A 27,480-nucleotide genomic window follows, 5' to 3' on the forward strand; every position below is an offset into this window, starting at 1 on the left:
GTTGTATTGGACTTATGATATACTTTACTTTTTTGAGTAGCTAATTCATACCTGTATCATAGACGGCAATCCGTTCTCTTCCCTTTAGCAGTCTAAGGTAAGCGGTAGCATTCCCCTAATTGGTCTAGTCCATAGTAATAGGCGCAATCAGTACGATTATCTTTTTACGATTCTCTTTCCTTTCAATCTCTCTCTTCCCTTTCCTTTAACACTATACTTGTTGTGTAATAGGATCTTTTAGAAGGTGGAGTTAAGGCAGCAAGCATAGGTGCTTCGGTTTTCGGTAGCAAGTAATCAGGTATGTGTAAAGCAAATCCGTCTTGGTAGGCGCAGGAGATCAAGCAAAGCATGACGGTCTTCAGTGACGCATTCTTGTAGTTCAAGAGTGAATAAGGAAGTGCAAGGCTAGCTGGCAGCTGTCTGATGAGTTCATCGCTCTCTATGGCCATTTGTCTTTAAGCTTCAGGCCAGTTAAAAAGAGCTGATAGGCGGATAAGAAAACGCCTACTTATAAGTCAGGCGCACTAGCGCACCAAGCAAGAAAACGGCTGGATTGACTGTCTAGCTCGTGCAATCAACGAAAAATGCCTTCGCGTTAGTAAGCTAGCTTTGGTTGCTAAGCAAGCCTGGTTCTCCGGGCACTACGGTAGGACGTGGATCGATCATAACGAGAATGGACTTCTCCGTAATGTAATAGAAGAGTCACAGTCCAGTTCCCCGGGCTTTCTCCCTTCTCTACCAGACGAAGGAGATATTAATTCCATTCCATTCAGGCGGGCTTGGCTTGACCGTGTGTTCTCTCCTGGTCGCGTCGGAGGCGAAAACTGGCAAAGTTCATTATTCAGTGGTGGGGTGTTCATAGAAAAGAAGGTGTCGCCCAACGAGTGGCAGATTTGGATGGAGTCTCGTTCATAGAGGAAGAGTACGCGCGCTAGCGCGCTACGGCTTACGCAGTTGATCGGATCAGATAGCCCTTCGGGCAACCAACCAAACCCGGCACATCAAATTCCATTTCGGTCAACAACTTGGAGGTATGGCTGAGCGGCTTAAGGCATTGGTTTGCTAAATCGACATACAAGAAGATTGTATCATGGGTTCAAATCCCATTTCCTCCGGCACGAAAGTGGAACGGGCGGGCGAAATTACGTGAGAGAAAGAACCTCTTGGGGACCCCCGGAGGACAGAATAGCACTACTTAGTGAGACGGAGCGGAGAGCCCGTTGCGCGTTGTTTTTGTTTGACCGTCTTCTTTCTAGTTGCAAGCTCCCTCCGGCCTTCCAGGGACTGGACGGCTCTCGGTTCTTGAGCATGTTGGAGGATTAGGCGGCAGTTGAAAGAGCTGCTCGAAAGCTTGACGGAAAAAGCCCTTTCTTTTTTTTTTTAGTAAAGGGCTTGCTTTTCCCTTACTAATCAAGTGGTAAGGTAGGGCGCTATTCGATGAAGAAAACAGACTTTAGGAAAGTGGTTCAGGTAGCTCAGCTGGTTAGAGCAAAGGACTGAAAATCCTTGTGTCAGTGGTTGGAATCCACTTCTAAGCGGGCGAAGGGTCCAAAGGACACGTAGCTGGGAGCGAGCCGGATTTGGAATGGAAAGAAAAGTGAAAGAGTAAGCCAAAAAATGTGAGCGCTCCTGCACTATACGGCTTTTTGGCGTCGCCCTATCTTTCTGGAGGCAGATTTTTCTAAAAAAAGCGGTGGATTACTCGGATTGGTTCTCGCGTCCCTGTGCCAAAAAGGATGGGCGAATTCGGTTTGAGTGTTCATCGATCAGGTGGATCTATACGCTCCGGGGTGGTGAGACGAGGTGTAGCGCAGTCTGGTCAGCGCATCTGTTTTGGGTACAGAGGGCCATAGGTTCGAATCCTGTCACCTTGAATGTGGCTAATTGGTTGAAAAATCGAAATAAGCAATGTCAGAATTTGCACCTATTTGTATCTATTTAGTGATTAGTCTGCTAGTTTCTTTGATCCTACTCGGTGTTCCTTTTCTATTTTCTTCCAATAGTTCGACCTTTCCTATTTTCCGTAGATGCTTCTTGCCTTTTCTATTATTCTCTACTGTCATTTTGATTTGGTTATCTATTTATCTCTTTTTAGGTTTGGATTTGAATCTGCTTTTTATAAAGGTAGAATCTCTGCTCCTAAGAAAAGGGATCTTCTTTTTCTTCCAAAGAAAAGAGTAGGGTGGGAAGTCGGCCCCATTTTGGGCATCATCTTCTCTTTTGTTGAGGGACAACAGTATGCCCCCATTGAAGGAAACTTTATGGATCAAGGCAGAAGCGAGGTGGGCCCGTTAACCCTGTCGGATCTCAACGGCACCCCGCTGCCGGATCTCAACGAGCTTCCATCTCCTGCTCAGAAGATGGAGCCGAAGCCAGCCTCTTCTTCAGAGCTGCGGGAAGCCGAGCAGGAAGAGCTGCGGAAGAAGCGCGTCTGGGACCCTTCGGACCCCTATTCTATCGAGGCGAGCAAGGCAGAATGCCTCAGGATGTTTGGGGCTGAGGAAGTCCAACGGCAGGACGCCGAGGCTTTCCGACGAATCCAGAAAAGGACCTTAGGGGAACTCTTGCAGCTGAACGAAAAAACCGAGAAGGAAATGAAAGCCTTCTACGAGGATTTTTCCTAAAATCAGCCCAATAGGCTGACAATAGTGAGTGAGTGGATATGTATTAAATGATATAAAAAGTACATAGAAATATGTGGTTTGCTTGTTTTTTAGTGTGCTTATCGTCAGCCCAGTGTGCTGACAATAGCAAGACTGTATATATATATATATATATATATATATATATATATATATATATATATATACACACACACACACATATATACACATAGTCATTTTTAGGTCCGGACCGTAAGACATCCTGACCTCCCATTTTTCGATTGAATTTCGATGATCTGAGCCGCTCAATGTGATCAGAACGTGATTTTAAGGGTACTCGCGAGAAATCAGCAAAAAAAATGATCAGGAAGGGTTTGATCCGAATATTTTTTTATTGAACAATTCAGTAAAAAACTGTTCGGATCAATCCCTTTCCGATCTTTTTTTTGCTGATTTCTCGTGGGTACCCTTAAAATCACGTTCCGAATATATTGAGCGGCTCGGATCATCGCAAATCGATTGAAAAATGAGAAATCACCTACTTAGCTTAAGTGCGAACCTCATAGATTCCGATCGAACTTCAATGATCCGACCCGCTTAATGTAATCAAAACGTGGTTTTAAGGGTACTCGTGAGAAATTGTAAAAAAAAAAAGGCTACGAAAGGCTTCATTTGAACAGTTTTTTATTGAACGATTCAAAAAAACTGCCCAAATCAAGCCTTTACCGGTCTTTTTTTTGGCCGATTTCTTGCAATACCCTTAAGATCACGTTCTGATCACATTGAGCGCTCGGATCATCCAAATTCAATCGAAAAATGCGAGAAATGGGAAGGTTCGCACTTAAGAAGCTTGTTTAAAGTTCTCACAAGAAGCTTACTGTGCATGTATATATATATAGAGAGAGAGAGAAAGAGAGAGTGTCAGGTTCCGGCGAGGGATCCCGCATTTTATTAAAATGCGGGACTCCCATTCCCGATTGAATTTTGATGATCTGAGCCGCTCAAAGTGATCAGAACGTGATTTTAAAGATCCCCGCAAGAAATCAGCAAAAAAAATGACCGGAAAGGGCTTCATCCGAGCAATTTTCATTAAACGGTTCAAAAAAACTGCTCGGATGAAGCCCTTCTCGGTCATATTTTTTGCTGATTTCTAATAGGTACCTTTAAAATCACATTCTGCACACATTGAGCGGCTCGGATCATCGAAATTCAATCGGGAAGAGGGAGTCCCGCACCGTAAGAAAGTGCAGGATCCCTCATGTGAACCGTGGTGTGTGTGTGTGTGTGTGTATACAGGGCACTTCTAATGCGGGCGCCTGCATTCAAGCAAGTTGCAGACCACACCATTTCTTCCCTTTCTCGATTGAATTTTGATGATCTGAGCCGTTCAATTTGTTCAGAACGTGATTTTAAGGGTACCAACGTGAAATCGAAAAAAAAATGACCGGGTAGAACTTAATTTGAGCAGTTTTTATTTGAACCGTTTAATAAAAAATAAACAAAAACTGCTCGGATGAAGCCCTTTCCGGTATATCAGTCAACATTCTTGTTGCTAAGCAGGTTGATGCTACGGGAAACCCCTTGACTGCCCACTCAATTTTACCCTTCCTATCTAGTGATGATAGAGGAGTTTCATGGGTTTTCTGGGCTACAACCTAACTTACTGAAAAGTGCAATGTATTTTGCTGGTGTTCATAATTCTGATAAGCAAGCTTTCTCTAATTTGTTGGGTATTCCAGTAGGTCAACTTCTAGAAAAATATCTGGGGGTTCCATTGATTAGTACAAGGCTCACTTCAACTGACTGTGTTGTTTTAAAAGACAAGATTTTGGCTAGGATTCAGAGCTGGACACAAAAATCTCTATCTTATGGAGGCAGGGCTCAATTAGTTCAGTTTGTCCTATTCAACATCCAAACATATTGAAGTGCCATTTTATCCTTCCTCAAAAGATCACTAAGGAGATTGAGAGTGTTCTATGTGTGTTTCTTTGGTTTGGAGCAGATTAATTTGAAACATATCGGAATAAAAGTTAGCTTGTCTTCTAATTGTCCCCAAAAATGAAGGGGGTTTGGGGTTTAGGTCCTTAAAGGAATGGAATAGAGCTATTAACATGAAACATCTTTGGGCCTAAATCAAAAGGATGACACTTTGTGGGTTAAATGGGTACATGTTTATATCCTCAAGGGTCAAAAGCTTATGGGGGATTCCAATTCCTAATGAAGCTTCTTGGGTCGTAAGCAAACTTCTGAAGCTGAGACTTATCTGTAAGGAGTGGATTAAATATGTTAATTGGCAATGGCAGGGATACTTTCTTATGGACTGATAACTGGCATCCGGTTGGGCCTCTATTCCAAAGGTTTGGGAATTCTGTGGTGGTTCATAAGGGACGGGCTCTCAAGGCTAAAGTATCTTCTATTACTGATAATGGTCTCTGGAAATGGCCTAGGCAGCGTAACAGAATCATTATGGACGTTATTAGGCAAACTCCAGTTGACTTTCTCCCTAATCCATTTGCTTGTGATAGTTTTATATGGACTTTAACTTCAGATGGTAAGTTTTTAGCCAAATCAACTTGGGAAGCCTGTAGGCATAGGAATTCTTTTCAACCTCGGCATACACTTGTGTGGTTCAGTCAGGGTGTGCCTAGATGGAGTTTCATTACTTGGTTGGCTGTCTTGGAAAGGCTGTCAACAAAGGACAGGTTAGTGAGTTGGGGTATGGTGGTGCCCCCTCATTGTTCTCTTTGCTTGGTTGATATAGAATTCTATAGCCATCTTTTCTTTGAATGCCAGCTCTCTAAGATGATTTGGAGCCAAATTTTGGCTAGAAATGGGATGACTAGGCTGGTTCTGCCTTTGGCCCAGGAATTGGAGTGGGCAGTCCAGTATAGAAAAGGAAAAAGCTTGTGTGATTCTATGTATGAGCTGTCTTGGACAACCTTCATTTATGTTCTTTGGGGGAAATGGAACTTAAGGATCTTTCCAAGGCAAATCCAGATATGTTGATGGGATTGTGGGTGAGGTCTTCAACTTTGTGAGAGCTAAGGTCAGCTATTGGTCATCTGTCAAATTCACCAATCAGAACATGAGACTTTGCGATGTCTGGCTCCTAGATTCTTGGATTTTTTCTATAACTAATTGTTCATAGTTTCCTTTTGCGTTGTTTTTGGTCCTTCTTGGAGCTTCTGATGTATAGCTGGCTAGGGGATGCCCCTGTTGATTTCTTGTAGCTTATTGCGCGTGTTATGGTTATATAAAATTTCACTTACCATATATATATATATATATATATATATTGTGGTCTGAAAAATATTGATCAATGGTTCTTATCAGCGATTATGCAACTGTATGGTTAGATGGGCATTTTGAAAGTTTTGGCACCACAATCAGCTCCAAGGTAATTGCGGCCACCTTCTTCAACGAACCTGTCACCTGTGGGCAGAAGCGAGATTTAGGTTCTTGGCCGTCTTAAGATTATCGCATGAGACCAGAAGTTGGTTGCACTTCAAAAGATCTGACAAACATTCCCCATTGCAATGCTGCATGCATGTCCATTAGGGCTGCTAAAAAAATTCAGTGAACAGTGAAACCGGTCCAAACTTCACCGATCCATATGTTTTGGATTGGAACCACAGATTAAAATGGTCCGAACACAGATTCCAAAATTAAAAAATTGCAACTCGGACACGGATTTTTATTTTGAATATGTAAATTAACCGAACCGGACCGTGAGAATTTTATTGTATATAAATAATATATCTATATATATACATATATAAATGAGAATTGATTTTAACACTCTCTAAATTGATAACCACACTCTCCTGATTATGGCACTCTCCAAATTGATTTTGGCACTCCCCTTTGGGAGTGCGGTTATCAATTTGGAAAGTGCCAAAATCACTCCCCTAAATGAAATATAATTAAGAGAATTGCTTCCCACACAGACAAGTCATGCATAGATTTTGTTGTGGGACCTACCATGTGTCCCACACAAATTATCTGAGCCGTTCATTTAATGTAAAACATTTTTTTGAGGGTCCTTTCAAAGAATTTGCTCAATCTAATACATATAAGTGCTCGATCCAATCATCTAACTTTTCATTCAAATTTCAAGACAATGAAAAGTTCAATGAATTAGATCGAGCACCTATAAGTATCGGATTAAGCTGATTTTTCATGGAAACTCTCAAAAAGATGGTTTACATTTAATGAATGACTTGAATTATTTGTGTGAGACCCATGGTAGGCCCCACAACAAAATCTGTGCATGACTTATCTATGCGGATAGGCTTTCTGTATAAATAACTCTATCATTATTAGTAGGGCTGCAAACGAACATAACCGCTCAAGACTCAGCTTGTTAAAAGCTCGTCCGAACTCGACTCGAGACATAAATAAACAAGCTCAAGCTCAAATTTTAGGCTCATTTTGTTATCAAGCCGAACACAAGCCAGTAGAGGCTCAGTTCGAGTTGGCTCACAAGCCAAGACTTAGTAGACTTTTTACGTTAATTACTACAATTAGCATTAGCATTTTGTTACTCTTATGCAGAATTCTTACAAAAATATATTACATGTTATTACTATTCTAAAATTGAGATTATTTTCTTGTAGAGTATAGATAAATGAAAGAAATATACCTTCACAATCAAAATATTTTTGGTTGTATTAGGCCTATGCGAGGATATATATACATTTTTTGTTGGTCCGTTAAGACTTGTGAACAAGCTCGAGCTCGAGTCAAGCCAAGGCCTGTTCGACTCAAGCTCGACTCGTTAAGTTTTCATTGAGCTCGAGCTCGGATTCGTTAAAAACTTAATAAACAAGCTTGAGCATGGTAAAGATCGGCTTGACTCGGCTCGTTTGTAGCCCTAATTATTAGAACTAGAGCAAAGTACAAATTATTTCCCTGTGATTTGACTGTTTTGCAGATAACCTCCTTGTATTTCACTAATGAGCGATTCGCCTCCTTATACTTTTGGAGTAAAATGCAACTCTAACTTCGTTAATAGAAAATGTTAGTAAATGATTCCAATACCCCTGTCCCTTTTTTGAACGTGTACCCGTCTTCCTACGCATAGAACTGGATCTAGCATGCCTCGATTGCTATTTCACGCGCCAATCATGAGCCGCTCGTGTAGCTTGCTACAACGACAAAACTCGATCGCGAGCACACTTCTACGATCGTCTCGGCGAGACGCACGTAACCCAGTAGGGAAATTGAATTTTCGATCAACGGTGTTTTTTGACAGAGACAACCAGTGAACAAAAGCAGCTATTGGAAATCATATCGAGTAATTGAAGTAATTTACCTTTCTTGTATTAGATCCCACAATTAGTGGGTCATCCTTAATTGTAGCAGTAAATTAGTATTGTCCTACAATAAGCTTAGAAAGATTGTATGTGTGTGTGTCTATATATATATATATTCTTTGTACCCCTATTTCAATTCTATTCAATATACATGAATTCGCTTCCATACCTTATTGTTTTCATAGTACCAGAGCTAGGGTTTCGGAGAATTTGTTCCCCCTTGTTTGTGCCATAAGGGTATCGTTGTTTGTTGTGATCCAATTGTTATGGATCCTTTGTTTACCTCTCCATGTGTGAGTCAGGGGTCGCACGTGCGAGGGAGTGTTGGAGTTGGTCCCACATTGGTTAAATATAACCTCCAAACCCAGTATATGAGCCTAGTGCCACAACGATGTTGCTACTGCTCGAAATTGGTTTATTCTCCAACTTGATGTTCAAAATGCCATCCTCCATGGTGACTTGCACGAGGAGGTTTGTATGATTCCTCCTCCCGGACTTTGCTGACAGGGGAGAATCTAGTGTGTCAGCTGAATAAATCTCTTTATGGCCAGACTTAAACAAGCTTCTCGTAACTGGTGTACTCATTTACATTGATGATAATCTCATTACAGGCAATAATCTTCATGAGATGGAACACCTTAAATCTTTCCTTCTCAAACAGCTCCGCATCAAGGATCTCGGTGACTTGAAGTATTTTTTGGGCATTGAATTTTCCCGATCTAAGAAAGGCCTTTTTATGTCTCAAAGGATATATGCCCTAGATATTTTACAAGATGCAGCTTTGACAGGGGTGCGGCCAGAAAAGTTTTCAATGGAACAAAATGTGAAATTGAAACCTACAGATGGTGATCAACTCAACGATCCGACAAGATATAGGAGGTTGGTATGAAGATTAATTTATCTTACTGTCACTAGACATTGTTTATGCAGTTCAGAATTTGAGCCAGTTTATGCACCAGCCCAGAAAACCACATATGGAGGCCGCACTTCGTGTTTTGAGATTCATTAAGGGTACACCTGGCCAAGGCTTGTTATTCCCGGATGTGAACAATCTTGAGTTGAAAGCTTATTGTGATTTAGATCATGCAGGTTGTCCGACCACAAGAAGGTCAACTACAGGTTATTGTGTGTTTCTAGGTGATTCTCTTGTCTCATGAAAATCAAAGAAACAGTCGTCTGTTGGTCGTTCATCTATAGAAGCTGAGTACAGGGCCATGGCAATCACATGCCTTGAAATTACATGGTTGCACTATATATTGCAAGATTTAAGAGTCAAACAAAAAGGCCCTGCTCCTTTGCATTGTGATAATCAAGCTACATTGCATATAGCGGCAAATCCAGTTTATCACGGAAGAACGAAACATATTGAAATTGATTGTCACATTGTAAGAGAGAAGCTATAAGCTGGTGAAGTTTCTCCAATCTATATTCCTTCACGGGATGAGTTTGCAGACATATTTACGAAAGCCTTGGGAGGAGATAGCTTCAATCACTCGAGTCGCAAGTTGGGACTTCACAACATTCACTCTCCAACTTGAGGGGGAGTGTTGGAAATCATATCGAGTAATTGAAGTAATTTACCTTTCTTGTATTAGATCCCACAATTAGTGGGTCATCCTTAATTGTTGCAGTAAATTAGTATTGTCCTACAATGGGCTTAGAAAGATTGTATATATATTCCTTATACCCGTATTTCAATTCAATTCAATATACATAAATTCTCTTCCATACCTTATTCCTTGTACCCGTATTTCAATTCAATTCAATAAGCTGGCGACGGGACTTGCAATCACCTCTTCCAGACCGAGAAAACACACTGCTCAGAAACGATTTTCAAGCCGTTCCGATTCTCGGCAGAACCAAAACAGAGGTCGTCAATGGCGGGTCAGTTTTGTAAGCACCCAAAACAAGTGTTTTTTAATGCTCTGAAGCTCTGATTTCCATTTCATCCAAGAGCCTGCAGCTGCAGCCACTGATTTCTTCTAGAAGCCCCGTTTTGGTGGACTAATTGTGAGCCAAAACTTCACAGATTGAGTATATGAACTTCACAATGGAAAGAGAGAGGGAGAGACGGAGAGAGATTACAGAGGGAGAGAGAGAGAACAATAGAGGGAAAAAGAAACCCCGGGTTTCTTATTCTTCTTTTACAATTTTCTTTTGGAAATTCATTTTCACACCCCCTTTTATCCAAATGCACTACTTTTTTTGTTTTGTAGTGATGTAAAATTACATTATTACCCTTTTTATGTGTGAAGGAAAAAATGTATGAAAGGTAGTTTTGAAATTCTACATGAATGAAGACAAAAAATAAATTGCACTTGACAAAAAAGGAGTGTGAAAATCAATTTGTTTTTCTTTTTTGGTTTCATAGTGAGTTGGGGAAGAATGGAATAAGATCAACAAAGGGTGTGCATGGGTCGGGGCGAGGCGGGTTTGGCTTGGACCTGTCACCCGACCCGACTTGTCGGGTTGGCAATTTTCTGAACACCCATGTAACTGGAATAACCGTTTGGGAAATCGATTCTTTTCATCGGGTCGGGTCGGTCGGGTTGGACCAGTAAAGGTAGAAGTGCAGAACAAAATGCAGATCGGAGGAGTAAAGCCAAGAAAATGCAGAAAATTTATCGATTGCGAGGAGGAGGAGTGGACGCTTGCGAGGTGGAGTTGTGAACGCCTCACCAGACGGTGTTCATCTGAGAGAGAGAGAGTGGAGAGGGAGACGGTGGAGTTGGTGGACTGGATCACTGCACGGCTCGTGAGTCACGGCGGAGGCTCACGGTGGCGACATCAGTGGAGGAGTGTGGGGACGGGCGAGATCAGATCTGGCTTTGGCTTTTGGGAAAGTGGGAGACTTCAGCCGTTTAGGGTTATTATATAGTAATTTATATGTGTGTGTATATATATATAGTCCGGTTCCGTTAAGGGATCCCGCACGGGCTTACCGTGCGGGACTCCCATTTCCCGATCGAATTGGGACGATCCGAGCCGCTCAAAGTGATCAAAACGTGATTTTAAGGGTACCCGCGAGAAATCAGCAAAAAAAATGATCGGGAAGGGCTTGATCCGAGCAGTTTTTTATTGAACGGTTCAGTAAAAACTGCTCGGATCAAGCCCTTCCCGATTATTTTTTTTGCTAAATCCTCTCGGGTACCCTTAAAATCACGTTCTGAACACATTGAGCGGCTCGGATCGTTGCAATTCGATCAGGAAAGGGGAGGTCCACACGGTAGACTGGTAAGGGATCCCTCACTGAATCCGTGGTGTGTGTGTGTGTGTGTGTGTGTGTGTGTGTGTATATATATATATATATATATATATCTTATAAAACAGAAGGGTCTTTAGAAATATTCCTAAAGAATATTCTCTCCCAACGGTTCAGATTTCTCATTTTATCTACTCATACAAATAAATTCAACGGTCCAAATTTTTCTACCATTCACATACAAGCTAATGGCATGTTTTGTAAATAGCGTGCAATCCTAGGGCTTAAAATCTTGGGGCTAACTATTCAATAATGGAAAACAACTATACTGAGCCTATTGATTGAGGCACGAATGGTGGAGATACAAGAAACCTTTTTTTTTTTCCTTAAAAAAATGAAGGAAACCTAATTTGATATTTATGGTACATATAGAAAAATTATTGGGATTAAATTACAAAGAATACAAACTTCAGTTTCTCATTTCCTTAAAGTACACCATATTGATTTACGTAGGTTTCCTATCTTAAGAAATAAGTTCTGTTAGATGGCCTAAGACATGTGATTTTGCATCCTATATTGCAATCAAATTTTAGCACACATGAGTTCGACTTAGTTTATTTATCTTTGGCTGAATGATACAAAAATTATTGAGGTTGATTGTTACTCCATTCAACAATGCAAGGGCTGAATAAATTCTTCAGATTGAGATTGAATTGATTTCTGCATATGTTGTCACTCTTAAATTTTCGTGTCACTAAAAAGAGGATCACATACTTTACACTAATGTTTGAGCCACTAGCTAGCAAGTGTCGTAGGCACGGACAATTCCAACCGGAGTGCGTAGTGCCGTAAGCACAGGCAAACACTAGTGTGTGTGTGTGTGTGTGTGTGTGTATATATATATATAGAGATCGGGTCAGGTCAGACCCGCCGGGCTACCCGCACCCCGAACTGAAAATTGGAATTTCTGCACATTACAACCCGTAACCGACCGAACCAGTTCTTCGAGCCCGCCTGAAACCCTTGGTCGGACCCGCGGATTGGCGGGTATTTTGCTCAGGCCTAAGATCAAACAAGGGTATTACTGTCCTATTAGTATACTACTTTTCCAGTAAAGTAAAATTCTTCATGTCATAAATGCAGTTGGAGCGAGTGTGGCGCACTTACCGTTACTTTGGACGGAATATGTAACAGTTGCATTTTACTCCAAAAGCATAGGGAGGCGATTGATCGTTAGTGAAACAAAAGGAGGTCATCTGCAAAAACGATCAAACCACAGGGAGGTAATTTATATTTTGCCCTTAGAAATATTCTTAACTATTTTAGTATTCTTGGTTCTTGTTTTATTGCATTTGCAAGTAGAAACTGATTCTTGTTTTTTTGTTTGGTGGATTTGAAACAGGTTTGAAACTTCGAACCAATATGGTTTAATGTAAGTAATGCTTAATCCAATTCAAAAGTTTTGAATATCCTGATCACCCTTCTGTTGGGCTATGGTGCATCCTACAACGATTCTGTGGTGTCACGGACTAAAAACCATGTGTCCTTCGTGTGTTCCGTGCTATCTCCAATTCCGAAAATCACCTCCTTTAGAAATTTTGTATATGTGCCATTCATTGGTTAGGTCTTAAGATTATTAGTATGATTCGAAGTGTTATTTGTTTTATGTTGTTTTATCCGCGAAGTGTTATTTGTTCAAACTAGCAAGTTTGTAGATTGTCTCTTTTAGTAGTTGTTTCGAGTATTTCGGAATAAAATTTTCTTGAATCCAAAGGGGGCTTGAAATACATGGACTTCTCTTGCTCGGGCAAAGCTTGCGTTCTTCTGGACTTATTTTTTAGATAAGAGTCCCAAATTAAGTTCACTTATTCTCCTTAAGTCAAAATAAGTTTTAGGTCAACGCTTCCCAAACAAGCCCGTGACTGCTCGTGAAATGACAAAAATGCCCCCGGCCCCCTATTTCCCAATGTGGATAACTTATCAAAATGGGAAGGACAATATTGTAATTGTATTTGTCTAGGCCAATTAAGTTCTTAGGAGAAATAAGTTTAGAAGAACACCTGATCTAAACTTATTCCCAAATAAGTTTAGCTCCTATTTTTTTAAGTCTACAAGAACGCCACCTTACCATCTTGTCTTTGCTAGGTTGTCCAACAACAGACCTAAAGGTTGCCTAAAGGAAATTATGGCCCCACCCGTATTTCAATAATCACCGTAAGTCCTTGAGTAAATGCCTTTTCTAGATGAAGCGCAGATCGATCTCAATTCATAATGGATCATTAGCACAGCACAAGTCGAAGCACGAATACAAAGGGCCATGCAAGTCAATCTAGAATGGCAAACGCTGATATAAAACAATGATTGTGTTTCAAAATCGTAAGAATTCTAGTACAAAATTAAGTCATTAAGGTCGATTGCAATGCCATTACATCATAAAGTAAATCGATAAAACAAAGTCTTTCCGCCTACACAAATGTAACCCTGTGGAGTTAAAATCCTGATATTGAAGTAGTCTGGGTCGAAATGATGTAACCTGATGTAGCCATCTTCACCACCTCTTGAAAAACTTTATCAAAAACGAACACACAGGAAAAAGTCAGATTTGTGAAATTTAGGTCACCATTTGCTGTTGGTATTTTAGTCACAAGCAGAGATCAACAGATACATACCCCCTTCATGCCAAACCAATATAGCACCTAAAAGTCTCAAACCAATATAGCAAAAAGAAACAATAGAGAGAAGGATGTACTAGAAATACGTTGTCAATCTAATGAGAAAAACGATACTAGCTACACAAGGTACGTATCACTATAAAAATAATAATAAAAAAAAAAACAATCTCTATTTATGCTTTCTTGGGGATTGTGGAGGACTTCTAGTCCCAAGATCTATATAGCTCGAACTTCGACTGTTAACAGCCTGCAAGTTGCTGCCGCAACTCCATGAAGCAACACCATAGACAATAGTTTTCAATCTTGATAGTGATGCATTACCATTGCTAATACCCCATACGATTTCCTTTCCTGGTCGCCCTCTTCATTCATTACCCCTACGAGTGTTCTGGTACACCTGTTATGTTAATGTTCTGGATCCTGACAGGGACAAACTTGATCCAAGGTCAATTCAGTGTATTTTCCTAGGGTACTCGCACACTCAGAAATGAGGGTGTCAAACGGGTCGGTCTGACACGGCACGACACGGGCACGACACGGTTAAATGTGGCACGGCACGGGCACGGGCACGGTCGTGCCCTGACACGGCACGGTCTTAGTGAGCACGTGGATGGGCACGAGCACGGCCTTGGCACGACACGGCACGACACGACACGACACGGTTTTAGTGGGCACGCGGACTGGCACGGGGCACGGAAGTGGGCGGGCACGGCACGGAAGTTGGCCTAGCACGGCACGGCACGGCACGGCACGGTTTAGCCGGGCACGGGCACGACACGGTACTTAAACGGGCACGGCACGGCACGACATGGTTTTGGCGGGCACGGGCACGGCACGACACAGTTCTAACCGGGCACAGCACAGACAGGGCACGACACGGTTCTAGCCGGGCACGACACAAGGCACGGGAAAAAGTTATTAAATAATTTGACTTGTGACTCATAAATATAATGTGATTAAATAACAATAATTTTAATTACAAAACAAGGCATTTTAGTTTCATAATTTATAAAAAAAAATAAGCTTTTAAATTGGAACAACTAACAATAAATAAGAAAAAAAAACCTCCATGTGATTCAAACCCAAGTCCTATGGAACTTGTCACACATCGCAAAACCCAAGTCCTATGGAACTTGTCACACATCGCAAACCACCAAGGCTATTAGCTATTAGTTATGTTATGTTTTTGCACGAATTATAAATAAGAAAACAAAATTGGTTTTAAAAAAATAATCTCTATGGGACTCGAACCTAAATCCTTGGGGACTTGACACACATTTCAAACCACTAAGGCCAACAATCTTGTTGTGCTTATAATTGGAACAACTAATATATATTATGTAATTCTATTCTATAAAAACGGGTCTCTTGTACATTAACCACATCATTGCAACACAATTATGATGATCCATACCGTTCATTTTGTTGTTCTTGGTGTTTAATTAATCATTCTCGCAAATTTCCGGATCTATCGGGTTTTGGAAGCCCTTCCATCGGGACGTAGATTCATTAATAGAAGATTTTGTGTTTTGTGTGATCAAGTATCTAACGATAACCAATTTATTTTTTTATTTATTTTTTGCACGAATGATATAACCACTCCTACATAAAGGGTAGACGGTTCTGATTTTCAAAAAATAGCTCGGGCGACCCTCAAGTGGTACATTATAGGACTTTAACGCTTTTGGAAACACCGAATGTGTTTCAATCACGTGGTTTTTGACACCTGATTATCACCTATTTATGGGAGAATGATAAATTTGATAAGATCTTAAATCATAACGGTTTAGATCGAACATTCGAAAAAATTAGTCTACAGCTACCTTTCAAATCTATACATCTAACTTATCTGGTTCTAAACCAATATATTCCGCTATAGTCCAATGTACGCTAGCCACGCGATTGCGACACAATTATAATGATCCATACCGTTCATTTTGTTGTTCATAGTGTTTTCATTATTCCCACAAAATTTCGGGTCTATAGGGTTTTGGAAGCCCTTTCATCGGGATGTAGATTAATTAATAATTTTTTTTGATATGTGCAATCAAGTACATAACGATAACCAATTTACTTCATTTTTTGCACAAATTATATAATCTCTCTCACATAAAAGATAGACGGTTCCGATTTTTAAAAAACAGCTCGGGAAGCCCTCGAGTGATGCATTATAAGACTTTATAAGAATTTTCCATTATTTAGTGCATATAGATTGTGGTGTGCCTTATGCACATGATCACAACATGACCAAGTATATATACAAAGAGACGAGATCAGCAGTGGCACTCGGCAGGCCCTAGCATCTTCTCTCTCTTAAACGAAACCCAGACGCCTGACTGGCCTGAGTCCAGATCTTATCGAATCATCGATATCTGAGTTTCCCGTTGCCGTTCAGGTCTCAACGGCTCTCTCTCTCTCTCTCTCAATCAACATCTCCCTCCCTCCCTCTCTCACTCTTTATCTCTCAACGTCTCTCTCTCTCTCTCTCACTCTCACAGTCTCATCTCACGGTCACGGATTCACTCTCAACTCTCTCTCAGTCTCTCACGGTCTCACCCACTGAGCCATAACTCTCTCTCTCTCTCTCTCTCTCTCTCTCTCTCTCTCTCTCTCTCTCTCTCTCTCTCTCTCTCTCTGCTTCTAAGACTGTAACTCTCAAAGACTCAAACGGAAAACTCAAACCCTAGAACTAGATCCGACTCATCTGAGTTGCCATTGCCGTCCAGGGCCTTCAGGTCCTCTGCCTCAAGCTTTCAGCTCACGGTCACCGCCATTTGCTCCCGAATAGCGCCATCTCTCTCTTTCACTCTCAAGTTCAGCGGTTCAAGCGTATAGTTTTTGGTATCTCTCTTTTTCTCTCACTTTCAAGTTCTCCGTATGAGGATTTGACTTACAAGTATCCATTTTTGGTATATATCTCTGTTATTGGTGCATGACGAAATAGTAGCAGCTTAAGTTAAATAGATTTGGAAATGCATTTTTCGTTGTTTTCGAGTTTTTTTGTCCATGTGATTTCAGTTGCTTTTGCTTAAGTTAAATAGATTTGATGATGTAAGTCTTGTCTGCTCTTCTGTAATCTGTTTCTGTGATTATTTGATTTCATATGAAGGGAAGGGCTCAATTAGATTAAGCAAGATACTGAATCAGGCTACCAAATGTCCTGAAAAAGTTGTAGACATTGTTGATTGATTTTACAAACTGAAGATGGTAAACTTTGAATAGATTATTGATTTCACAAGTAGTAGATTAAATAAGTGGTAGTTTTGTTTACAATAATTTTTTTCTTCTTTTCAGAATGAATGTGGTGTACTCATTTCCTTTGTTTTTTTGTGTTTTCTTACAGATGGATCCTGAACATTTACATTTAGGGGGACGTGATCACTCTGACTCTCAGTCATCTGACTCATCTCATGATGAACATGGAGCAACTCCTTCAATTTCACCCCCGCAAATGGGTTCCGTAGGTGAAGCTGCTTCAAACACTGTTGCAGTAGGTTCTACTTCTACAGGTACTTGTGGGGCAAAAAAGAGACGCCTCACTTCATATGTATGGGATCATTTCCATAAAGTTAAAAATTTCAAAGATAAATATGGTATTGATCAAGGATTGAGAGCTGTATGCAATTATTGTGGAAGTGATTTTAGTTGCAATAGTAACCATGGCACAGGGTCTACTGGTAGACATTTTCAAAACATACATAAAAAAGATCTAGAAGAAGGCAGACTAGGCAGTAGTGGACCTAGTGGTGGTTTGTCGAAATTTAAATATTCGAAACCTAAAATGAGAGAGGGATTGGCCCGTTACGTAGCTGCAGCAGAACAACCATTTACTTTTGGTGATGATATTAGATTTGAATATTTTGTGAAGAATTATCTTAATCCCGAATTTTCTAAAGTTTCTAGAAATACAACTAGAAGTGACTGTTTGGGAGCTTTTGGGAAAACTAGAAAAGAAATGATAACTGAAATTAAAAAGTTTGATAGCACAATCTCTTTTACTTCTGATATGTGGTCTGGTATAAATAATCTTGGTTATATTTGTGTGACTGCTCATTAATTATATAGACTCTAGTTGGATTTTAAATAAAAGAATTATTGCTTTTCGTTTAATGGAACATCCTCATAATGCTAATCAGATTTTTCAATGTATAAGTGGTGTTTTTAGGGAGTTTGAAATTGTTGATAAAGTTTTCAGTATCACTTTTGATAATCATACTGCTAATAGCGCTGCAATTGAATTGTTCAAGGTAAATATGACAAACTTGCGTTCTCGTCAATTTTTTCATATGCGATGTGTATGCCATATCATTAACTTGGTTGTGCAAGATGGTTTGGAATCTATAGCACCACAGATACGAAACATTAGAAATGCTCTTCTTTTTATTGCTACTTCCGGAGCTAGGCAACAAGAATTTAATGCATTGTGTAAAAGTTACAACGTTAAACCAAAAAGAATGAAACCTGATATGAAAATTCGTTGGAATTCAACCTTTATTATGTTAAAATCTTGTAGGAATCACAGTGATGTGATTACTGCTTTTGTTAATACCAAGTCTGATTGTGGTTTAACTCATTCTGATTGGATAATTGCTTTTGAGTTCATGAAATTTTTGAAAGTATTTTATGCTGCTACCTGTGCTCTTTCTGGTGTTCGTTATCCTACTTCTTGTCTTGTGCTTAATCACTTGTATAATATCAGTTTCAATTTTAATACTTATAGAACGGAAACAAATTTCGTAGCTGCTTGTATTGATATGGAATCAAAATTCAAGAAATATTTCAAGGACATGCCAAAAATATTTATTGTAGCTGCAGTAATGGACCCAAGGATTAAGTTAGACGCTGCTCAAATGCTCTTAGATGGAATTTCTGTTAACTTAATGATTACATTACCTTCTCTTGCTGAAGTGAATTCGCTATTGACTAATTTATATGCTTCTTATGAGTCTAAGTTTGCAAGCACTACTACGACTACGAGTACTACTACTGTTCCTTTACCATCTACAAGTAGCAATGACCCATCCTGGTCTCTCATTTCCAAGAAAGGTAAAAGTGCAAGTGCACGCTCTGAACTTGTTAAATATTTAGAGATAGAGCATCTTAACGAAAATGACGACTTAGAAAATTTTGATATCTTAGACTGGTGGAAAAAAAATGAAAGGACATTTCCCATTCTTTCCATAATGGCACGTGATGTACTAACAGCTCCTGTCTCTTCAGTTGCATCGGAATCTGCTTTTAGTGCACGTAAGAGAGTGTTGGATGAGAAGAGGAGCAGACTAGCTCCAGACATTTTGGATTGTCTCCTATGCTTAAAAGATTGGGAGGACGCACGTCTAGGAATTCAAAAAAGATCAGCTAAAGATGAATTCAAAGATTATTTTTCGGACTCTGATATAGATGGTGATGATTAGGGGAGATGCATTTTGGAAATTTCGTAGCTAGTTTGCAGCCTAGTAGTTGAATGACATATTATGCTTCACGTGTGTGTGTGTTCCTCCTGCTACAAATTCCAAGGCAATTCATGACCAGAATTTGACAGGAAAGGTTTGTTACTTGTTCCAGCATATGCATTTTTGAAGTCTTGATGTTTGAATTCTCTTACACTTGGCTATTTACATTTTGTTTTTCTCAAGGTTTTGTTCTTTTTTGCCCCCTTTGTGGTTGCTACTGATAAGATGGAGGGAAGGAATTCCCAGTTCAGGGGAGTATGGTCTAGGTCCAACTGTCAAAGGCATCTTATGAGCGTGGAGGCGGCGAAGAACAACTTGGGAAAAGTCAGTGAGTTTGCCCTGGATTTTTCATTTTGAACAAAGTCAGTGAGTTTGTCCGTGAGTTTGCATTTTGAACAAGTGTGGTCTGTTTTGCCTATTTAAATTTTTTTTGCCTATTTATTAGTCCACTATCCAACTGTTCATGCTTCTGAATGGGTTATTAGGTTTAGTTTAGGGTTGTAACTTGTAAAGTAATTCTACCAGCTTTCATGCATTCTTGATGAAATTTAGCTGCTGCTGAAGGATGAGAAATCAATACTTTTATGCTACTACCCTGATTCTTACTTCTTGATGATTAATTCTGTATTGTTAAGTTCTGCAAAACTCATGGTCGAGTTTCTCTAAAAAGAGGAAATTGATGCCTTGTGATTGCAAACGAGTCCCATGAAAAGAAGATAAATTGACTTTAAAATGATTAGTGCAAGGGATTTTTAGTGCAATTCTTGGATTTAAGCTTAATTCTGTTGTTAGGAAAGTTGTACGATGTTTTAATTTTATTAGCTATTTGTCTTAAGTATATAAACAGGCTTGTGTTAAACAATTTTGGTTCGTGTAGATGTACAAAATGTTAACTCAGTGATAGATTTTGTACAATTTTGTATATAAACAGGCTTGTGTTAATGCTTCAGCTTTGGGTGCATTGGCAATACATCAGTAACATGATACCTATGTACATCTGTTTAATAAATGCAGATGGATAAATCCCTTCACCTAGCTAGGCAAAGGGTAGGGAGGTGGACTTTGGATGAGGACAAGCGACTGAAAGTAGCAGTGGACTGCGTGTGTGCCTCCCCGTACTGATAATCAGTGTGAGAGGAAAAATTTTTACCATTAGAGGGCCAAAATGTTCTTCGTGTCTCATTTCTATTGTGTTACTCCATCCTTTTCCATTATACCATTCTGTTCTGAACTTTACTCTCCTGCCTTGTACTCCTGTATTTAATGGTGGTTTTCTTCTCTGGCTCTCTCTGCTATGATTAGGAGGTGGAACGCTATTGAAAGCAAAGACTTTTAATTGCATCGGCTAATAAGGCGTTCTTTGGAACACTATGTATTATGTATATCATACTATAGCATTTTTGGCATGCTATGAAAGGCCTTATTTGTTGTAGTGAATGTACTATTGTTCTTGGGAAAATTTGCTTGTCAAAATGGATTGCTACAGGATGGATGTTTTGATTTTGTATTCTGTTCTTTTTGTGGTGAAATTAGGAGTTTGAAATGTATTCTTCTTAGGAGAATTGGCTTTCAGAATGTTGCTGCTGCCCAGCAGCTCATGTATCAGTGATGTCAAGATTGAAGAATGTGCATTATGGGTGAAGCTGTTGTTTTCCGGCCGTTGCACATCTTATTTAAGTTTCCAAACTTCTAGGAGTTTCTATTGTTTTTTGCTTCTTTTTTTTTCCCTGAGTAGTGGGGTTGTTATCAACCTAATGTGCTTATTAGTTATTACGATAAAAAAGATAAGAAAATTATTGCCACCAGTAAGTAAAGGAATAAAAAAAAATTTCCTATCCCAAAGTCATTTAACGCTTAATAAATTCATCCATCAACACAACAAAATGAGGAAAAAGAACTATCTGATACAAAGAGCAAATCAATCTGCCTGTAACAGTGAAATGTACTTGTAACTTGTCATAGAAAATCCCAGCTCGCTCGAGCTCTCCAAGCTCAGTAAGTCAGTATAACAATTAGCTATCGCTTCATAGGCCTCTGTGGACACAATATGAGTGGAAAATTATATTGAGCAATTGTCAAGAAATAAATAATATCTCCGTAGATTATTGAGCAAGCTATCATGTCAAAATGAGCAACACAATTCTGTGGACAAAGTCTTTGTAAACCAAATTGTAGTTTGCCAAGACGATGAAGTTTACATAAACAAACAGCAATAGGAACAGAAAACACGGCCCGTTTGACACCTCTAAATGGGCACGACACGATTAAAAACGGCACGACCAAGTAAAACGGGCACGGCACGAAGCTCGACACGACACGATTAAAAAACGGGTCAACACGGCACGACACGATTTAAGTAAATGGGCCCGGCACGGTACGACACGATTGAAAAACGGCCTGACAAGACACGATTAAAAAACAGGCCGGCACGGCACGACACGATTTAAGTAAATGGGCCCGGCCCGGCACGACACGATTGAAAAATGGCACGGTACGACATGACACGATTTAAATAAATGAGCACGGCACGGCACGACACGATTGAAAATGGCACGGCACGGCACGACACGATTTAAGTAAATGGGCACGGTACGGCACGGAACGAAGCACAGTTGGCACGGAAGTTGAATGGCACGGCACAGCACGGCACGCATGTTTGACACCTCTACTCAGAAAGGGTAAAAGTGTTACTCACCATCTCTACGTCATCATTTTGTTTGTGTAGATGTCACGTTTAATGAGTCATTACCCTTTTCCCCTGGTCACTGTACTCCAGTTGACCTTCTTGATACTGAGTCTGTGTTTCCTATTTGTGCATTGCTTGTAGTTGGATTTTATGCCAGCTCTGCCTAAATACCCTTATGAATTCTGCAAACAAATTAGTCCTGATCATTTAGCTTTTGCTGTTTGGATTCCCTACTTTTGTCTCCCAACAAAACGTGTAGGTGTGCACCATATTTGAGAAAACAAAATATGGCTAGCCATGCACAAAGAAAATCCATATCCACAATATTTCAAAACGAACCAATAACCGAAATTACTCAAGCTATGGTAAGTCATCTTTTAATGAGCTACAAGTCATATAATTCCAAACAGGGACGGATCCAGTGTAGGCACAAAAGGGTCACGTGATCCCCCTGAAAAAAAAAACGTAGAATATATTAAATAGCCTAAAATCTTGGAAATCTGCTCTAGTGTTTAAATGGTTCCAAAAGTAATTGGCATTTGGCGGGCAGAAATAAGGTTCAATTTCAAATTTTCAAAATCTTCCTCAATTTCAAACATTTTCCTTCCCTCACAGAAGTGGGGTTTCCCACTATATAGACTCAACTCTCCAATAGAAATCATTCTCTTTCTTATTACTCGAGAGATGGTTTCCCACTAAAATTCAAATTACTCCACTTCCAATAGAAATACTTCTTCTCTTTCCATAGTAATCTAATCTTCCTCCACGTTTTTTTTCCTTTCCTAGCTCACCCTCTCCACCAATCCATATCTCTTCTAAACTCAAACTAAACCTTGCTTAACATCTACCACGCCCAGAATTCTTTTTTTTCAAGATCTCTAGAATCTGGTGTATAGTTTGACTCTATGTATCTAATCTTTAGAAATGCAATGAAAAAACAAAAGAAAGTTTCCGGTTTTTTCAGGCTGTTGTTGATTTTTTATTATTACTTGAATTGTAGGAGTACAACTTAAACGAAAAGGATAAAGGGCAAAAAAGGAAATGTACATAATCTAACCCAATATTTTTTGAAATTGGACAGTCAATTTGAGACAGAAGTAAGTCAAAAGGGGGACAAACAAATCAGGATGGAGGGAGTGTTATAACTATTAGTTTCATATAAAAATACTTATTGCGGATCAAAAAAAAATATATATATATATATATATATACAGATTCAATCAGGTAAGGGCGCCCTTACCTTGTTAAGGTAAGGACCTCCCATTTTCCGATCGAATTTCGATGATCCGAGCCGCTCAATGTGTTTAGAACGTGATTTTAAGGGTATTCGCAAGAAATCGGCAAAAAAATGACCGGGAAGGGCTTTATCCGAGTGGTTTTTGTTTGTTTTTTATCGAACGGTTCAAATAAAAACTGTTCGAATGAAGCCCTTCCTAATATTTTTTTTTGCTGATTTCTCGCGGGTACCCTTAAAATCACGTTCTGAACACATTGAGCGGCTTGGATCATCGAAATTCGATCGGGAAAAGGGAGAAAAAGGGAAGCCCTTACCTTAACAAGGTAAGGGCGCCCTTACCTGAAGGGGACTGATATATATATAAATACTTATTTTTTTTAATATTTTACATTTTGTTTAGTTTTTCTACAAGCTCAAAATTAACTAACACTTGCAAGAAAAATATATGCTATAGATTTATATACTCATTTTTCAAATTAATAATAAAAATTGATGGGCCTTCAAACGTATACGGCCGGCCGGCCGATTTTGAAGGGGTGACCTCCTTGTAGCAAATTCTTGGATTCGCCACTGCTTCCATATCCTAAGGAGGTTTTTAGACAGAATGCATCTATATGTTAACGAGATAAACTGCGACCCCCGTGACAAGAATTATACTAGTTAAACTCATAAGCTTTTGTCATCATTAGTTTAAAAAGTTTAATCTAGGAAATAAGAAGCACCAGAACTCAAAGAAACAAACCTTTTACCATCTGGGTTGAATGCCAAAGCATTTATTGGTCCGAAGTGACCTTTCACCCCACCTACACTTCAACAAAATGCAAATTTGGTGACACAATGAAGTACATCGGCAAAAGTGTATATGGATCGGCAAAGGTTTTCGCCGATGAAAAATTTTATGTCGGCGTTGATATGTCGGGAAAGGGTTTCGCCGACATGAATTGTCCTTCATCGGCAAAAGCATAGTTAAAGCGACGCGGGTTTGTATCGGCAATTTTTGTTGGCAAATGGTATTGCGTCGGTAAAAAGGGGTATTAAAATCAAAGAGTTTCCACTTTTGCCGATGAGAATTTTGCATCGCCAAAAGTCAATTTAAGAAAAAAAACATGCTGCTTCTGACATATTTTCGCATGCCCCGTGTTTCAACCTGTAGACCTCGACCTCAAGTCTCCGTGCCATGGAACTATCTATCAAATGCACCAACATACTCTTCATTACTAATTTTGCAATATCTATTATATATCACTTACATATGTGGGATGTAATGCCCCGAATTTTGGGAACGTTAAATAGGCAATTTTATTAAAAAACTAAATGAGTCTGGCTCAATATTACAGAATAATCTCAACAGAGTAATCTTTATTCAACAAAAGGAGGGTAGACTAGGTTCCTAACTACTGCTCTGCTTTTTCTTCCATCCTGGCTAGCTCCTCGGCTCCAAAAGCCTCCAAGATATAGAGTTCACTCTGTTCATCTATGGAATCTGACACATTATACCGGCGTTACCACCAATATAATATGTCAGGGTCACCAAGGGTAACACCGTGAGCTACGAAAGCTCGATAGAATAACCCAAACCCTCTAACCCTTAACTTAACAACATGAGATCATCGAAATTAACAATTTCCATTTAGTACATGCATATCTAACAAAATAGTAAACAATGACACATCCGCATTCATTATCCAAGCTATCGTTGGTGTCCATGATTTTCTGAGTTTCTCCTACGCGACATCTCGTAAACCGTGTCACTGTTTCACTTTCCATTTACCAAATCAACATTTTCAAAATTCGTTTTACACACCCAACCTCGGTTCCACCGCGCCGGTCTCCCGAGTATTCTCGCAATGGTTCCGTCGCGCCGGGTTTCCATTAGCACACATTGCTTTGGTTCCTCTCCGCGGATAACCAAGCCATACCTCACCATGGTTCCGCCGATCCGGGTTCCCATGGGAACGCACACAACCTCACAATGGTTCCGCTATCCCGGATTCCCATTGGAACACACACAAAACTCACACCACACAAATGGGCTACCACGTCTGGCCACATTGCGATTTTCAAAACATTTCACCCTTTTCAAACACGCATTTTCATTAACCACACCCTAGGTGGCATGTTTCTACTTTCTCGATTTTCGTGTCTCGTTTTCATGCATAAACTTCGCGGTAGGGCTTTTCACAAAAGTAAACATACATCATTCCTTGAAATCTTGAAACTACACTAGCAAGATCATTCAACTCAATATTACTAATCATGCTCGAAATCATTCAAAGATCAAAATATGAATACTTCAAATAAGCGTTAAAATCTTATCTTTCGAAAATCGTTCTATCTTACTTTTTGAGAAATTCTAAACAACATATGTTTATTTGGAGTTATAAGTCGATTATTCTAACGTGCTTATACCTCCATTAGCGAAAATAAGTTCGTTAATAATCGTGCATTCCAACCTTTATAAACGATAGATAACCTTATCTACTTAGAGAAAATGTTTTAAGAAAGTTATATTTTGACATTCTACTTTTCACATACGATTCTATACTATACGTAGAGTTAGTGAACAAGGGAATCCTACTTATACTTAGAGATAGGGGTAAGAATATCCTACCTTCCTTCTTGGCGGTAGTGACGACTACGGAGAGAAAAAGTACGTCGGGCGGAGTAACTTCTTACGGTATGCTTCCAGAAGTTTCGAAAGGGAAAGGTTTCTCTCGAAACTTGACCTTGACTAAAACTATAACGACCCGCTCTAGAAGGATTAACATAATCAGTCTTAATGAAAGCTTAATATCAACCTTAATGAAATTCATTCCATAAACGCAAGACAATGTCAACTAAGTATATTACAACCGGCTTCCAAAATAAAATTTACAAGAGAACTTTACAAGATGAGTTGCATCCACATAAGGTACGACAACTCTCCAAAAATTGATATCACAAAATGTACTATGCCAAAAGGACACCAAGTCAACCCTCGTCCTCGCTCCTACAGCCTGTCAGACCAGTAGTGGACCAAAACCCTACTTTAGTTACCTGAAAGGATTGTGAGTGTTACTACTTCATTCAAGCGGAAAGCATAAAACAATTTACACGAGCAAACATGGATCGAGTAATGCTTCTAATCATATTTAGCAAGAAACATACTATTTTTCACAAACCATTAAGTAAGCAACAATATTTCAAGAAGCCATAGGGTTGCTTCCCTCGCAACCAGGAGTTATGACGGTACCGTGACCCTGTGAACATGGTACTTCCAACAATTTATACCCTGTTTGTGTACAGCATACAGACAATTTATACCCTTCTTGTGTACATCAAGAAGAAAACAATTCCATCCAACAATACAGCTATGGCATGCTCTTGAAATAAATCATGTTTCAAGCAACTTGATCCATATCACTACCGTCAAAAATTCCCAACATTTGCAGAAAAAGGATAAGTTTATTTTTAGCTAACCACTTTAATGAAATAGCACACTCACCTTAAAGATTCAAAAGACAAAAGCGAAACGCCTCCTTCTCAACCTTGAGGTGGAGACTCGTCCCCCGATCCTAGAATATGAATGACACTATACTTAGTATATTTCATACTCCAACTCATGATAAAATGCAAGTAAAATGCATCAATAAGTCTAGCATAAGATCTTCTTTTTAATCTCCATCCTTAGTATGATACTGAATGAGACCAATGCAATAAAACGATGGATGATGTGTTTTAATGCTCCAAAGATGATTCAATGAGATTTGATACAAGAATTCCCAAGAATAAGGCTTAGACCATGACCAACATGTACTGTTCTGACCGTATCTGAAACATAATCATGAATTGAAGAAAGACACTTTAACCATTGAAAAGTAAACTTCTTCCTCTTCGAATCGACAGGTCATTCATAAAAAACGGAGTTCGGGTAACCTTACTACGGCCTCGCGATTATAACTTAACAAATACTAAAACTGGTGCAGAGACAGATTTTGGGTCAACTTAAACAGCAAATCTGTTACTGCTCAGGCATAACCACAGAGCATGGGTTGCACCTTTGGAAGGTTCTACGAGTCTAGTTTTCAGCAAAACAAGGGGAATGTGATTTCGAGTCTCGAGCTAGGAGATATGACTGTTTTCCCAACTTGTGTCAGTGCAGTCAGCAATACGAGTTTCACAGCAGCAGTTCGGTGCGCGATTTTTAACTTTTTCCCCTCTTTGAAATAAATTCTGAAAATTTTACCCAATAAACTAGACATGCATATCCATCTCTAGTAAAAATTCCAGAAAATTACAAGGTCGGAAAGTCTGTGAGAAAAATTCGCTAAGA

At 39.6% G+C, this 27,480-nt stretch overlaps 1 protein-coding gene, 1 long non-coding RNA gene and 1 other non-coding gene across 3 annotated transcripts in view; 1 reads left to right on the top strand and 2 right to left on the bottom strand.

Moving 5' to 3' along the window:
* The window catches only part of LOC131332146 (MDIS1-interacting receptor like kinase 2-like), an 88,290-nt gene extending 64,316 nt beyond the window's left edge, over nucleotides 1-23,974 (bottom strand). Inside the window, exon 1 of the mRNA XM_058366226.1 lies at nucleotides 23,911-23,974. Within this exon, the coding sequence (XP_058222209.1) occupies nucleotides 23,911-23,941 (31 nt within the window). The 5' untranslated portion in view covers nucleotides 23,942-23,974. The remainder of the gene's footprint in view (nucleotides 1-23,910) is intronic.
* TRNAP-UGG (transfer RNA proline (anticodon UGG)) lies at nucleotides 1,800-1,874 on the top strand. The gene has a single exon. It is a non-coding gene; the product is annotated as a tRNA-Pro (tRNA).
* Nucleotides 23,975-25,967: 1,993 nt separating the features above from the next.
* LOC131332158 (uncharacterized) lies at nucleotides 25,968-26,729 on the bottom strand. Its single transcript, XR_009201610.1, has 2 exons — nucleotides 26,653-26,729; nucleotides 25,968-26,204 (listed from the first exon to the last, which is right to left on the bottom strand). It is a non-coding gene; the product is annotated as an uncharacterized LOC131332158 (long non-coding RNA).
* Between the last annotated feature and the right edge of the window lie 751 nt (nucleotides 26,730-27,480).

This window comes from Rhododendron vialii, chromosome 7a (genome assembly GCF_030253575.1).
Source record: "Rhododendron vialii isolate Sample 1 chromosome 7a, ASM3025357v1".
Taxonomy (NCBI): Eukaryota; Viridiplantae; Streptophyta; class Magnoliopsida; order Ericales; family Ericaceae; genus Rhododendron; species Rhododendron vialii.